The 16,425-nt window shown below is 41.2% G+C and overlaps 1 protein-coding gene across 1 annotated transcript in view; it reads right to left on the minus strand.

Moving 5' to 3' along the window:
• Positions 1 to 16,425, minus strand: part of sspo (SCO-spondin) — a gene marked incomplete at its 5' end in the record, with an annotated part of 128,753 nt that overhangs the window by 77,147 nt on the left and 35,181 nt on the right. Inside the window, 16 exons of the mRNA XM_083995240.1 lie at positions 426 to 606; positions 697 to 867; positions 1,834 to 1,975; positions 2,096 to 2,223; positions 2,910 to 3,030; positions 4,101 to 4,231; positions 4,332 to 4,436; positions 5,396 to 5,444; positions 5,756 to 5,915; positions 7,144 to 7,294; positions 7,651 to 7,833; positions 8,286 to 8,423; positions 9,399 to 9,551; positions 15,230 to 15,461; positions 15,637 to 15,734; positions 16,011 to 16,133. Coding sequence (XP_083851366.1) covers positions 426 to 606; positions 697 to 867; positions 1,834 to 1,975; positions 2,096 to 2,223; positions 2,910 to 3,030; positions 4,101 to 4,231; positions 4,332 to 4,436; positions 5,396 to 5,444; positions 5,756 to 5,915; positions 7,144 to 7,294; positions 7,651 to 7,833; positions 8,286 to 8,423; positions 9,399 to 9,551; positions 15,230 to 15,461; positions 15,637 to 15,734; positions 16,011 to 16,133 — 2,266 coding nt within the window. The remainder of the gene's footprint in view (positions 1 to 425; positions 607 to 696; positions 868 to 1,833; positions 1,976 to 2,095; positions 2,224 to 2,909; positions 3,031 to 4,100; positions 4,232 to 4,331; positions 4,437 to 5,395; positions 5,445 to 5,755; positions 5,916 to 7,143; positions 7,295 to 7,650; positions 7,834 to 8,285; positions 8,424 to 9,398; positions 9,552 to 15,229; positions 15,462 to 15,636; positions 15,735 to 16,010; positions 16,134 to 16,425) is intronic.

Raw genomic sequence — 16,425 nt, forward strand, 5'->3', positions numbered from 1 at the left:
AAGTAAAGTAAAGTAAATGAGGCGTTGAAAATAAGTCTCTTGAAAAAATAAAAATGTTGTTTTAAAAATAAAAACACAAGTTAATCTATGTATTTATATTTCATTTATATCTATTTATTATCCTATTTATCTAATTCGGGACCCATTTCATGGCTATATTTATTTATATATTTATTTATTTATTTCATTATGACTAAAACGGCTTTCCATAGTACTGCTGCGTAGCCTTTAGTGGTATTTATTCAGTATTTATTAACTTTTTTATCAGGCTTTTGTGGTATTTAATCATGTCCTTCTCATTTTCATTTTTGTCCTATGTTTAGATCATGTTTCATTGGCCCTAACTGTGTTAACCCTAACCTAACCTAAAAGAAGAACTCCTGAGCTCTTTTGTCTTTTTAGAAACAATAATAGCATCTCTCCACCTGTCTGACTGGGTGGTGATGTTGTCGTGGGGGCGGCAGCCGATTTCGTCCTCTCCTTTGGGACAGTGTGGGATTCCGTCACAGCGCCGCCCCGCCTCGACGCAGCCCCCTGGTGGAGGACAGGAGAACTGACCGGCGGGGCAGCGGCGTGGGCTGGTGGGGGTCGGGGAGGGCCGAGTGCCTGCAGGAGGAGAACAACGATTAGGTTTCTCTGACGAAGAGAAAGGTTTCTGCATGAAGAAGAAGAAGAAGAAGCCGAGGTTCTGCTCACCACAGTCGATCTCGTCTGATCCGTCTCCACAGTCGTTGACGCCGTCACACACGACGCCCAGAGGACCGGCCGGGACGCAGCGGCCGTTGTTGCACTGGAACTCCTTCGCTCTGCAGCCGCCCGCGGGGGAGACCGGGGAGGGAGGGGCCGAGGTGGTCGACCAGCGAGTACCTGACGAGGAACGGGAGGAGGAGGAGACTTCAGATCCACGTTAACGCACAAAAATCACAGACAATTTGTTCACAGGGAACTTTACTAATTCCTGTCTTGAGACAAATTATGCTCAGAGACTTACAGGCAATTGTGAAGAAATGTATTGTGGAAATCAGACAACAAATTATATAAATAAGTTTTACTTCTTCCCACTCCTTTTCGGATATGAAAAAACGAGCGAACAAACAAACAAAACAAAAAATCAAATTATCTGTATTTTCAATTATTTTATTTTATTTTGTTCATGTGTTGCAAAGTTTTTATTTGTTATGTCTGTCCATTTCTGTATTATGTTTTATTTCTTTTAACATGTCCGAAATAAACTAAACTAACTAACTATATACGTATGTCTAATTATCTGTTCTTCTATCTTATCTCATTTCATATCTCTTTTTTTATCTTCTACACTGTTTCTGTATTTTGATTGTGTTGTTATTTTTATATAAGCATATTTGAGCACTTGTAAAAGCACGTTATAAATAAAATGTATTATTATTATTATTAAATTAACAGCTGTGTGCCCTTAGAAAAAATTACTTATTGGATGCAGAAAAGAAGTAAAACTTTCTACAAAATATGGCAACAATTTTTAAACTATATGGAAGATCTTCCAGCCCACCAGGTTGATTCATTTCCCTGTATTGATCCATGAGCAGTGATGCTGCCTTTTGTCTCTCTCCGTATCTCTAATTATTGCATAATGTATTCTATTAATTCTTTTTTCCCCCACTTTCTATTGTCCTGCTATTGTACACATACTGTAGTTCATTTCATTTTTACTTTGCCACCTTGTGGATTTTGACTTTGATTTTGTAAAGTGACTGTAACTTTAATCCTGAAAAATATATATATATATCTATATATATAAAAAAAGAAAAGAAAAAAAGAAAAGACAAACTAGGATTAATAAAACTATCTACAAACCCTCTCCACAGCCCATGATCTCAACTCGAAGGTAGATGCCGTTCTCAAAGTCGTGTGGCAGCAGCCGGACAAACTGAGCGGACACCATCCGGTCCAGCCTGCTCTCTGCGACCCCTCTGTCGTCATGGTTACCGAGGAAAACCTGCAGGGGAGGAGGAGGAGGAGGAGGAGGTGGAAGAAACCAAAGTCAAAGTCTTACAGTAAGTGGCTTTGAAAGTGAGTTAAGTGGAGAGCTGCTGCCTGGACTGGATGTGCATGTGACCTTGGCTCTGGGCCGAGCGTCGGCCACCAGCTCCTTGTACGTGTTCCACCGCCGACCGTCGGGACCGAACTGGAGGTAAAAGCTGGACACGAACGTCCCGAAGGCGCCGCCGCCCTGGGTCAGCACACCTGCAGAGAGGAGGAGGAGGAGGAAGAGGAGAGAGAGAGAGAGGATCCAGATTTATTAAAGGGATAGTTCACTCAAACTTGAAATTTCAATTGAACTATATTTTTCATACTGTAAACTCTGTATGTCTGGTATTTGTGGGGGGTGGATGGGATTTACGGTTTGTTTATTATTTTTTCTTGTGTGTTCTGTTGGACCTATGTTAAATTGTAAACTATAACTTGTAAAACTAAATAAAAATACCTTGATCAAAAAAATAATAATTGAAATTTCACTCATTATCTACTCACCCTAATGTCGACTAAGGGTTGGGAGAAGTTAAAACAAGCTTAAAATATAGACTTATTTAATTTTTTTCGGAACAATTTCTCATGTCGGGGCTTCAATACAAGAGGGACATTACAGACGAGCACTATGGAGGTATTTGGATGTTTTTTGGTGTGTCTTTTTGGACGAAGAAAAGTGAGCTCCGTTCGCAACTGTCATGCAGTGCTGCACGGAGCCCCGCTGTAACTCAGAGAAGCCACGGAGGACTCTGAAACTTCTCCCAGCCCTTAGTCCACATGAGGGTGAGAAGATAATGAGTGAAATTTCAATTTTGAGTGAACTATCCCTTCAATGATGATACATTCTGATAGATGGTGCATATACAGTAATAAAACATGGCGCCTGCAGCATGAAGGCTTACCGGTGATGTTGTACGGTTTCTGCAGGTCTATCTGCAGGAACGGGCTCTGTGTGTTGCTGCTGTGTCCCTCAGGGCTCCTCTGGGGAAGCTCCTTATACTCCTCAGGCTCTGGGCTCCAACCCTGCAGGAAAACGTTTTGCAGAATGCACAAATATAAACGATACCGGGCATTACTGTAACAAAGCTAAATGTTTGGATCATTCACACAACTCTATCTTGGAAATATGCCTGAAGGATTGAGTAAAACTGATATTTATCTTCTTAGGGTCTTGTGAGGTAAAAAGGCAGTCACAAAATGCTGGCTCCAGAAAAATGGGTTTTGTTAAAACTGTAAAACAAGTGCATGTCCTAGAGAAAATGACTTATTCAATCGGACTCCAAAAAGATGTGGGTGAAAAACAAAGGCAAAAACAATGTGTTGTGTGTGATATTTTGTCTTCACCCCTTGACCTTGAATTTGTGTATTTGTTCAGTGTTTGGTTTTTGTCTTTTGTTTTGCCTTTTCAGTCTCTGTACTAAAATATAAAAATAATCTATTTATTTATTTATTTATTTATATAAACCTTTATTTTTTGAACATGTAAGGTTGTATAAAAGAAACTGACAGAAGACAAAACAATAAAAAATCAGAAATTATATTCATCAACAGTCTTAACATGCTCGAAAAGGGAGTAGGAAGAAGTAAAAAAAAACTTCCCCTTGGCCTTTTTATCAAATGATCCTTTAATAATTGTTGTCTAACTCACTAAAGGGACCACAATGGAAATAAGCTGATGGCTTTTTTGTGTTTTTATCCCTTTGGCAGCAGTTGTGTCGACGTATGTTTTCGTTTTTAAACATTTGTCTGTTGTCAATAAAGATGTCAAAAAGTCAATATTACTTTATCAAGATAAAACAAATTATATAAATGTATAAAAATATAGAAATCTATTCGAAACCTACATAAACCCATATACAACCCTATATACAGTACATTCATATTCAGCCAATGTGCATCTACATGTATATACAACCCATATACAATATAAATATACACCCACACCTAAATATTATGCACACAAATACACACATTTACTCACACTCCTCATTCTATAAATAATAAAGAGTTTAAAAAAAATGTTTGGCATTACTTCATTCAAATGTTTTGTATCTATATCATTAGTATATGACTGGGCGTGGTGGATACAGCACCTGCAGGTCTGTGTGCTGGTCCCATCCATGCAGGCGAGCCGCTGCGGGGGGGTGACCAGGCTGCTGAGACGAGGCGCTGAAACTAGAAGCTGGCAGAGACTGGACGCCCAGAGGAGACCAACACTCGTCATCTGGAGCGAGGAGGAGGAGGAGAAGCAGAGGAGGTGAGAGTCGGTGAAAACAAAAAGAATCGAATGCTCCAAACTCTGAACAAGTAAAAACTGCACAAACCTCCAGGAGGAAGTGGAAATGTGGGAACCAGCGGGGTGATGCCCTCTGTTGGCCTGGAGGTCACAGTGACAGGGCCGATCGTCACAGAGCTGGTGTCGTTTCCTCCTACATGCAGAGGTGTCGTAGCACAGATTATCACAATCAGAGCGTTTACATGGACTTGATTGTCCCGGTTATGATCGTATTCAGGACACTGCGTTTACATGCACTAATATCCCTGTTTACATGATGAACACCAGAAGCAGAATTATTTTTTACAACACAAACCGCGACAATTTTGAAATCTGCTCTTGCCGGTTTGTCGCTGTTAAACGTTAAAAAAATACGCAGCCGTGAATGGTGGTCTAGGATCGTGTTGATGCAGTTTATGGATTCTGAATGGAGGGAAAACTTTCAGGTCAACTTTAGTCGATGGTGTGACATATGACTATGACTTTTTTTTTTCTTTTCTTTTCTTCCCCCATTTATTTATTTATTTTATGTTTAACTGTGTTCTAACTGTATCCTTAACTTTTTAACGGACTATTTAACTGTGTTTTTAATGAAATTCATATCTTTTTTACGGTGAGCCGAAGGCAATTTTCCACCATGGCGCACAATAAAGATTTATTATATTATTGTATTGTATTGTATACTGTATGACGAGTGTTTTTTTTTCATTGCCCACGCCTGCGCAGACAGTCACGGCTTTTACATGCCACAGTATCCCGTTTTCTTTCGGAGTTCTCCAGATAGCAAAACCAGATAGCATATCCTGGTATCTAAAATAGGGATGTGATGTTTACATGTACAAACACAAAAACGGGATACTCAAAAATCCGATCATATCGGGGATATTCAAGTCCATGTAAATGCACTGAAGGTTTGCATCAAGGAACAGGAACTCATATTTGTAAAAGTGCAATTTTGAAAGAAAGAAAGAAAGAAAGAAAGAAAGAAAGAAAGAAAGAAAGAAAGAAAGAAAGAAAGAAAGAAAGAAAGAAAGAAAGAAAGAAAGAAAAGCAACTGTTCCTCTTTGTAAAATCTGTCACAGTGTAGATATCAGAGAAGAGTGGTGACGTTACCTCGGCAGTAACAGCACCGGTCTCCCTCTCCAGGCTCCAGACTTTGTCCCTGTGCAAACAGAGGAACTTTCAACACTGAACTCAGTCACTCAGGCAGCGTGTGTGTGTGTGTGTGTGTGTGTGTGTGTGTGTGTGTGTGTGTGTGTGTGTGGCACCAGGCTGTTTACATGAGATAACAGCGACACACATGCATTTAAACCCAGTTAATCCCGTCATCAAACATAAACTGTGCATCCTATTTCCACACATCAGCCTACTCACTCACAGATATGAAAATAGGTCCATATGTACTGTGCACATTATTATGAATGACTAAATACACACATACACACTTATACACACATTTACACACACTCTTACCTGTGGGCATCCGGTGACCGCGTAGGGACAGTAGGGGGAGCACTGCACCGTGAGGTTGGACAGACAGTGACAGAGCTGACAGGGATGTGACTTCCATCTGTCGCCCACAACGTGAGTCTGACCCTGGTACGCACACTCATCACAGGGGTCGGTCTGGCACCTACACACACACACACACACACACACACACACACACACACACACATGAAAATATATACTGTATATGTCCAGGTGGTGAGGGAATGAACACAGAGATCGTTTCTGAGGTGTTTGTCAGAGATCATGAGTCTCATTTCAAAGTTTTAATTTCTTCTGTTTTAATCTGCTCATTGTTTTTTATATTAAATGTACCAGAGGTTTTATTTTTCATTCAGGAGGTGATGGACAAAAAGCAGAACACTCATCTTCTGTGAACCTCAAATATCCACACTGAACTTTATCTAAACTTGCATGCATTTTGCATCTTGTGTTACACTGTCCTTTCTATGACTTTGTAAGATAAAAACTGTTAAGTAAGGTAGATCCAAATAACGAATTTGTGTGGTTGGATGACGCTGAGAGGCTGAAACATCTTTTTCAGTTTAAAATATTTGCATTTTCTTTATTTCTTGAAAAGGCCTGGGCAATGAGACGAAGAGTGATAAACAGATGAGGACTGAAAGTAATCTTACATTGTTTATTTATGTGTCGCACTTGTGTGGCTGGTAATACCAACAGGAAGGACTGTCTAGATTTTGATTTGTCAGTAAATGTGTCTTGTAATTCCATATGGGATGGGCCACAATGGTGGCATGACACGAAAATAAATATTAATTAATTAATTCATTATCTAAATAAGAGTATTTTTAGATGTTCAATCAAATCAAAGATGATAAGTCAAATAGAGCGGGGTCAAAAAGATCAAATGGGTCAGTAGGTAAGAGACATCTGGTCCCATCAGGAGAGGACGACCTACCACCACACACTCTTAACATCTCTCACTGGTTTCTTCTTGTCTTTTCTTGATATTATCTATCTCAAAATATCTACAGTTTGAATCCATAATGCAAAACAACAAAATACTGTACATGTATTTTATTTTGGCGTATGGCAGCAGATCAAATTAAAGCCAGACTTGAAAGATGAATTCAAAATGGACACATCTTGTTGCAACTATCCTAGTCCAAAACTATATACAGTAGATATATACACCTGGTCTTATCAATCTTGATTTAACTTTTTATTTTATTTATCTATCTATTTTTATTTCTTCCTCTGTTATGATTTGTTCTCATCGAATGGTTAAGGTCCAAGGGGTTGGAATATGTGTATAATGTCTGTTTGACATAATTGTTGATGCCACTACATATAAATAAAAATATAAATAAAAACATTTGAGGACGACTTACCGACGAGCCTTCCTGTAAATCCCTCTGCACACTCTCCCGTCCCCGTGCTTCGTGGGGTTGTTGGGGCTGCGGAACGACCACTGGACGCTCTGGACGCCGCACGGCCCCAAACACTCGCCCCACTCAGACCACGACGACCACCCACAATGCACTGCGGACACAAAGACGAACTGAGGCTGTGAACGGACGCTTATTATTTGAGATGTCCTTGTTATGAGAACTTGACATAATTTTTAAAGTTTGGCAATTAGGTCTGCTATGACAGTTTAAATTGTCTTTATGTCAAGTTGTCAGAACAAAAACATCTCAAACAATGTCAACTTTGCATTAAAAGTGACATAACTTACCGAATGACACTTAACGACAGCTGTCATAAGTATTCACTGATGTTTATCACAGCTGTTATGTCATGGTTATGACAGTGTTATGTCAATCTTATGAATACCTATTCAAGTAAAGTGTTACCGACGCTTTTATGTTGAGGTGCTCTGATGTGTGCAGACTCACCTGAGCAGTCGGGGTTGGGCCGACACCTCTGAGGTCGTCCTCGCTCACACACACACACCTCACAGTCCAGTTTTATCTGCTGCCCGGGGAAGTAGCGCACACCCGCCACCTCACACACACACTCCTCCGGTGACACACACTGCTGAGTGTGGCTCATCACCTGGCCGTCGGGACACCAGCAGCCTGACGGGGAGAAACATGGATCTCATTTACTTACAGTAAAAGAGTTAAAGGGATAGTTCAACATTTTGGCAAATTCTCTTATCGCCATAATCCCTATAGTCATAGCAGGTTTAATTATCAGTGCATGTTGTTTTGAGATCGGCGGGGCAGAGACGTAAGCTGCTCAGTGAACACAATGGTGGTGAACGGTACAAGTCGCCTGTCCCTCATCAAACTCATCAAATACACAATCCAACAACTCCAAAACGCTCTGGTGGACAAGTTGTGACCTGCACATTCACCATGCTCCATTGTGTTCACTGAGCAGCTCACGTCTCTGCCCCACCGATCTCAAAACAACATGCACTGATAATTAAACCTGCTATGACTATAGGGATTATGGTGAGAGAATTTGCCAAAATGTTGAACTATCCCTTTAAGAAAGTTTATGCATTTCAAAGCTCCTGACTGACCGGAGAAACAGGGCTCGGTGGGATCACAGCTCGTTGCGCTGCTGATGTGGGCGCAGGACACTGGACAGGGAGCGCAGCTGTGTCTCACCAGCCCGGTGGGACAACTGGTGTTGGAGCATCCATCGTCAGGACACGGCTCTGCAGCGGGACAGGGAGGAGAATGGATATTGAGTTTAACTGTGTGACATAACAAAAACTAAACAACCGAATCAAAAATGGATTTTATTGCATTTTTTGCAGTCAAACTCCCCAGGAAACCGCTGCTGAACTATTACAGATGTACAGTCGAGTCCATCCTGATGCATTGCATGACACTGTGGTTTGTTGACACTGAGCATCGTGGGGATGGAGTTACCACAGCTGAACTCCAATTATTCCTCCAGGATGAGGAGGAAGAAGGCAGCCAGAGAGCGGCCGGGGAGGTGTTGCTGCTCTCTTCTGGCTGGAGGTTCAGGTCGTTAAAGGCCAAACCTTATCGGCTAAGGAGCAGTTTTTACACGCGAGCTGCTGTGGCCTCCATCAGCCCCAACTCACACCTCACACATCTGCACTCAGAAAGACTCTTGGCCCGGATTTATTTATTGCACAATTGAAAGTTAATCCTGCTGTTTTGTTTGCATACATGACATAGCGTTCATTTTATTTCTATTCTATTTTATTTCTATTCTGTTGTTTTTATTTTCAGAGAAGCTACACCAAGCTATGTGTGCTGTGGAACTGTTTATTTGTGTATGCATGTGGAACTGGAGTCTGAATGTGTTTTGATATTACGTGTCTGATGACTTGTACAGCACTTCGGTCACCAACGGTTGCTTTTAAATGAGCTATATAAATAAACTTGAACTTGAACTTGAACCAAATTTCATTGTACGCGGACACATTTACTTTTATCGTGTTAATAGTATAGCTTTTATTAGTATTTTACCTTATTGTAGTGATTGTTTTTATCGTTTTAACTTTTATTATAGTTAATCTATGTTGGTAATTTAAGTTGTTTAGCTGGCACTGGGTTGTATTTATGTTGTGCAGCATTTTGGGCAACTGGTATATCAATAAAATTTGAGTGTATAGTGATAATAAACTTCATTTTCATTCACACATTTCTTTTCTTACTGATTTCCATGGTGAGGTTGGACGACCCCGGCAGCTGAGAACAGTCTCGGCCTCCGTAGCGAGGAGGGACGCAGCCTCGGTGTCGGACCTGAACTCCCCCACAGCCGCTGGAGCAGTTGGACCAGCTCACCCAGGGCAGCCACTGACCGTCCACTAGAGGAGGAGGAGGAGAAAGAGGAAGAAGAGGAGGAGGAGGAGGAGGAGGAGATCACATCACACCTCAGACAAATACACATCTGAGTTCAATCTCAATTCAGATTTTTTTTTTTTAAATGGGAACAGTACATATTAATGAACACCGTTGTGTAAATATGTGGGATTGTAGCCAAGTGGCTAATTTCCATCCCATTGGCAGGTTGATGTTAAACATAAAAACAATGAAGATAAAGGCACAAGAGGCAGGACTACAACAATAGACAATGCATCATGATAACACCTTGACATCTTACACAAACATATGTGCAGTGTTGGGAACGTTACTTTTAAAAAGTAATTAGTTATAGTTACTAATTACTTCTCGCAAAAAGTAACTGAGTTAGTAACTCCACTACTTCACTATAATAGTAACTAGTTACCAGGGAAAGTAACTATTGCGTTACTTTTTCTTTCTTTTTTTTAAGTTTAAATATGTTGAAGAATTTGGATTTTTTTTCTCTCATTTTTAAATTGTATTTTATTGTTTTCATATATTTCACTGATCGCAATTATGGAATGCGAGTGTGTGTTTTATTGAAAGCGAGGCTGGTGTGCCTATGAAAATAGGATTTCAGTGGGTTTTTTAAGTGCTGTGGCTACAAGCAAATCTCATATTGTCTCTGTACAAAGACAACAAAGACCTTTTTAAATGTGAAAACAGCGGAGACCTAATCAAGATTTGTGTTTAATAACAGGCAAAACATCGAAATTAATTTATTCATGGCCACATTAAGTGAAATTATTAACTTTACCGATTATCCATCTGATTATCTGTCCTGCTGCGAGCGCACAACTTCTCAGGGTATCTGCGGATCCTTAAAAAGTCTTAAATTCATGTATCTAAAATTAAGGCCTTAAAAAGTATTAAATTTATTAGAAAATTCTAAGATGGTCTTAAATATATAATATATAATACACAGCATCATAAAATATGTATGCACTTAAACTTTTATATTAAATAACAGGGTATCCGCGGGGTCTTAACAAGTCTAAAATGTGAAAATCTAAATTTTTGGTCTTAAAATGTCTTAAATTTGTTGAATTATTGTGTTCAAGTCTTAAATAATTTTAGACTGGTCTTACATTTTCTTATGCCCACCATGGGCATAAAGAGCACGAAAGAGCACAACCTGCGATTGGTCAAAAACTACAAATCCCACAATTCTCTGGCCTCAACAATAACAGTAGTTAGTGTGAGTAAGGGAGAGTGGAGCTGTGGGTGAAAAGAGGAAACAACGCCACGTCTGGTCCTGTTCTATGTTGTTCGTTTACACCGTCACCGTTTATTCGTTACGTCCGCGGTGTAAAAGGCCGTGACGCAAAGACGCGATTAGGCGCGAGACGCGATTAGGCGCGAGACGCGGTATACGCGACTTTTTTTTTTTTGCGACGCTACACGCGATTCTTTTATGGCGACGGGACCCTCGCGTCTTCGTCTATTTCATCGTGTTTGGTGGGAAGACCCACGAGGGGCTTCCCACCAAACACGAGGAACGCTTTTTTTTCGCTCGAGTTTTTACGCGCGACCAAACGCGAGATACGCGAGATTCGCGATTTATCGCTCGTTTTGACGGCAAAAAAAAACATAGCTCGAATTTTTTTTTTTTTTTTTTTTTTTTGCCGTTAAATACACATGTGCGCTGCGATATCTGATCAATGCCACATCCACTGTGCTCTGTCTCTGCTGATCGCGCTCATATGGAACTTTTCTTATTGAAAGTGCAGCCAAACACCAGACTGAAGAGAGGAACAGCAGAAGCTCCTCTGACAGGCTGCTCCTCTGTGGAGCTGCAGGAGAGCTGCCACATCTTTTTTTTTTTTATTGCAGCGCCGTTGTTAGAGGTTATGCACATCTATGTCCGTGTAGCAGCGGAGTTTGGGTTGTTACGGGGCATAGATTTACACACTCACTGTCGGTGCAGTAGTCATATTGTAGCGTCCGGCCGTGATGCGTAATACCAGCATAATGCGCCCCCCCTGCCAGCGTCTCCCAGACCGTCAGATGCCTACCGTAACTTCTCAAAAAAAAAAAAAGCTGTGTATTCCGGTCTTCTGTGCTGGTCTGGCTGCATGTTTGAGCAGTTTCTATAAACTGCTAGGTTCTCAAAGACCCGACCCGGTCCGATCCAGGTGTTGAAGCCTGGACCTGATGCAGCCGGACTCACGAGCAGTCTCTCGGCTGGACCACGGCAAAAATAAAAAAAAATAAAAGAAGCCCGTGGTCCGACCTGACCCAATTTTTAATCAGAATTTTAATAACAGAAAACACCATTTAAGAATTTGAGATCTCTACCATGCATTCATTTTTCTGTAGGTAAATTAATCATCATGGATCAAGCAGAAAATCAGCCTTTGTAAAAGCCGAAGTAACAGTTTATGAGCACTCAGGTCTGTGGTGCATCAGTCTGCAGCGGCTACTTTTCACCTCTTATTCTTGTCATTCATGTTTTAATAATAGGAACAATGCTTAAGGTCAACACCTGCTAAGACAGACGTTTGGACTTTATGTAGCTAAATAACTTTGTCTCAGTCCGTGACTACGTGGTTGAGGGAGGATCAGCTGGTGGCTCAGGTTTAGTGATGTCATGGCTGTCAGCTGCACATCTGTCAGCAGGTCCGCTCGACCACTCCACACACACTTCACAAACTTTAGGAATAAGCTAGATGTTGATTCTGTAAACAGACAGTGACATGTTAGAAATAAGCAGACACATACTCGCCCTCGTTAATATTGATTATTGAACTACGTAACATCATAAATCTCTCGCCGCTGTAGTCCGGTTCATCACCTGTCTCTGTGGTGTGTAGGCTACGTCATCTCCAGGTGAAACAACTGTAACAACTGTAAAACACCTGGAATTGATAATAACTAAAGGCATTTATCACCAAAGCTGAACTATACGTCAGCCTAATTCATCTTTTCCTCGCATTTTTTCAAAGTAAACTTCCCTTCGCTCACCGGCAAAGCAGAAGTTCTTTCTGAGATGGTGCACTTCAGTGTTTGTGGATGTAGACTGCAGGATGAGAAGGTGACGAAGGTGAAGGTGACAATAATAAGCGGAGGGAGGACGATGGAAGCTGGAGAAGCTCCGCTCAGCTGTGCATTCACGTGGGCACCATATGGCCGGAGAGACTTGAATTGGGACTATTTACTGGGCTGCACTATAGACAGAGTAGCATTAGATTGATTTAAAATGAAAGATTCTTCTATGTTTTACTGGTTTATTTCATTTGATGTGGGTGGGACCGGGGGAATTATTGAAACCGGGATAGCGGCCTATGGTGATCAGCGACCGGTAGAGCAGGGCAGGGCCGTAAAGTGGGGGGGCCAATGGCCCCTTGGCCCCCCCCATGCCCCCCCCCCCCATGAGTTGACGACATAAGGAGCTAATAAATAAATAACTGATAGTATTATTCGGTCAAGTTCTTGTTATAGGTTAATGGTTAAACGGTTAAGCATGTGCATCCCTAAAATAAACCTTTTAGGGAAAAAAGGCAAACTTGACTCCTTTATTCCACACAAAAATATGCTAATAGTTATGATATGTGTTAAAAATGCTTATGAGTGTATTTATAACAGTTCAACACAATGAAAAATATACAAAACAGCTATAGGCTTACATAATTTTTGGCCGGTAAAAAATCTTTCTGGCCAGTAGATTTTTAAAGCTCACTAGCCAGTTGGCCAGTGAGCAAAAAAGTTAAGTTTGAACCGTGAATACATCTATATGCCATTTTTGCTACATTGCTTTTTATAAGAAGCCAGTGATATATAGCTACTAGTGGCCATAAAATATCATAGATGGACACAGATTTGTAAATGTATTTAGTTTGTTTAGAAATCAGGCCAATATGTACATGAGAACATGGAATAACTGTATGAAACACGTTGATTTCTGATCAGAGTGACTGCTGACTTCACAGATAAAGACAACAGAATCAACTAAGCCTGGCTGTTATTATGGTCTGGAGCAGGCTAGCTGCAGAGAATAAATCACCATAGTAACTTGACCAGGATAGATTTATTAGCCTGCTTTTGAACAACCGACTTGAGGCTAAATTCAGCCAGGATAACCAACATATCCCAGCTTAATCCCTTATCTAGGTTTTGTGCAATACGCCTCTGCTCTCATCAACCATGGTTGAGGTCACAACGCTGCTGTAGCTGCTCTGGAAGTCCGAGACACTGAGGCCAAACGCCGCCGTCGTTTCTGGTCCATGACGGCGAGTTCCGGGCTGATGAGCTACAGAGACTTTAGAGTCAAAGAGGAGCAGTGCGTCGCTGTGTCGGACTGTTTGGATTTAATGAAGAAGCTGCACAGAGTCATGCTGTGCTATGGAAAAAAAAAAAAAAAAGCAGCTGAGTTTTCCTCCTCCAGCTGAACATCTGATCTGTGGTGAAGACGTACAGAGACCTGCCACAGTGTCACGGTGCATTAATATAAACTCTGTCCTCAGACTGTCCTGACTGTCCCTGAACACCACACAGAGACAACATGGAGCTGTGTGACAGGTGGAGTTTTATTTATCATGATAATTAATACATACTTAGTAACAAGCCTGTAAGTTCAACACATCAGTATATGCTACTGTGATTTAACTAGCCTAGTTAAATAAAAAGATGTAGTTTAATACCATAATATATAGGGGTGACCAAAGGCCAATGTATTTACTTCATGTGTCAAATATTGTCTGCAGGCGGAGACGCTCAGAGATAAAGTGTGTGTGTGTTCTTGGCTTTTACCTCAAGGAGATTAAAGTAGTGTCTGCACTTTCCCTCCGAACTCGGCAGCTTCCCTCTGCTAGTTTGTGTGTGTGAGGCTAAACTGCGTGCGTGTGTGGTTTGTGTACAAACTGAACACAAACTGAGCCTCTGATTGGCTTAGCATGAAACCTTACTCTGCCTCAACCAATCATCATCACTTATGCGGTTGTCTCGTCCCTCCCTCCTCCCCCCTCCCCTCACCAAAGGAGAGGAGGAGAAAAAAACAACAACAGTTTAGCAGCTTCTGTGGCTGAGATGAGCCAAGTCGGAGGACAACGGCTTCACTGAGTAGTTTGTAACGCGCCTCATTTAATTGTCGTAACGGTAACGGCGTGGTAACGGTGGAAATAGTAATTAGTGAGATTACTCGTTACTGAAAAAAATAACACCGTTTATTTTAACGGCGTTATTCCCATCACTGCATATGTGACATGAACAACATACGCATATTAATTGGCCGAAAAAGTATTAAGGGGACCAAGAGATTACAGAACAGTTATAAAGTGCTACAGTGCTAATTAGTTTAGTTTAGTTTAGTGTGTTTATTTAATTAAAGTGCTATGTGCTAAAGTTCTATTTGCTAAAGTGAAGAGTGCAAGATTAAATCTATTCTGATTGCACGATGCCCCAATAAAGTGCAGGATTGACTTAAATTGCACTATGCCCATGGCACACGATTGCACATGCAGATGTGTGTCTAATATTGCACTAAATTTGTATACATAAATGTATTATGTACACACAAAAAAATGAAATACATAAGTATATGTATGCAATATACAGAAAAAAAAGAAATAAAAATACAGAATGGTGCCCCATACAATTACAGTAACACTCTCATTCAAGTCTATCTCTTCTTCCAGCTCTCTACCTGGACAGGTGGTGTTGAAGCACTGCTGCCTCTGGACGTCCTGTCCCCGGCAGCGGCGCAGCGGGTCACCTGGGGGGCAGCTCCTCTGCCGGGTCGCGGTGCCCGTCCCGCAGGAGGAGCTGCAGGAGCTCCAGGGACCCCAGGAGCTCCAGGACCTGCAGCCCTGCTCGTCCGAGGGGTCTCCGAGTGGCGCCAGAGAGGAGTCTGAGCAGTCCGCCGCCCCGTTACACACCTAATGACAGGATTAATCAAATATAACTGGGAGGGATTAAGGGATGTAGCACTTTTTCTGCATTTTATAATGTGAAATATGAGTATTTAAGTATATAAATCAACATTTCTGATATATTTTTATGAACTAGATGTGATAATTATTAATCAAAAAGCAGAAACCCAGCAGCACCTACCATGTTGAAGGGGATACAGCGTCCATCCATACAGGTGTATTCAGCGCAGGGCTCAGTGGTGTTTCTGCTGCCAGGGGGCGCTGGTGTGACAGTTTTATCTGAACACAACAACAACAACAAAAAAAGATTGTAATTAAAAGTCCACACTGACTTAGGTTTTTCCCTGTTAAAAGGGTTTTCTTGGGAGTTTTTCCTCAGTCGTTGTGAGGGTCTAAGGGCAGAGGATGTTGTTATGATGCGGTGTAAATCCCTTTGAGACAAACTGTTTGTAAAAACAGGCTATAGAAAATAAAATTGCCTTGCCTTGCCTTATTTATTTTGTCTTTCTATATCCTCCCTTTTCTTCGTTTTCTACTTATCTCGTGAGAACTCACCACACACCAGCTCGTCCTCTCCCCGTGGACAGTCCGGGACGCCGTTGCAGACTTGAGTCATGTTCACACAGGTGCGGTTGTCACAGGAGAAGCTGCCGGGACAGGGAGGGATCTTGGTGGAGCCTGAAGGAAAACACACACACAGAGAGAGAAGTATTTTCTTTTCCTCTTTTTCAATTCTTTTTCTTATTGTTATTTTCATGGTTCACATGTTCATTTACATATCACTTCACCAATCTCATCCATTCATCTGTAAATTACATCTGAATAGCTCAGTAATACATCCACGATTCCATTGACAATACGGATAGGGATGATTGGTCCTCCCTCAATCACACAAAAGATGAACATAATAAAATACAAAAATTTAGAATGTAACTCCTTAGGATTAGAACAAGAATGCAATAAAATAAAA

The sequence above is a fragment of the Trachurus trachurus genome, assembly GCF_905171665.1.
Source record: "Trachurus trachurus genome assembly, chromosome: 20".
Lineage (NCBI taxonomy): Eukaryota > Metazoa > Chordata > Actinopteri > Carangiformes > Carangidae > Trachurus > Trachurus trachurus.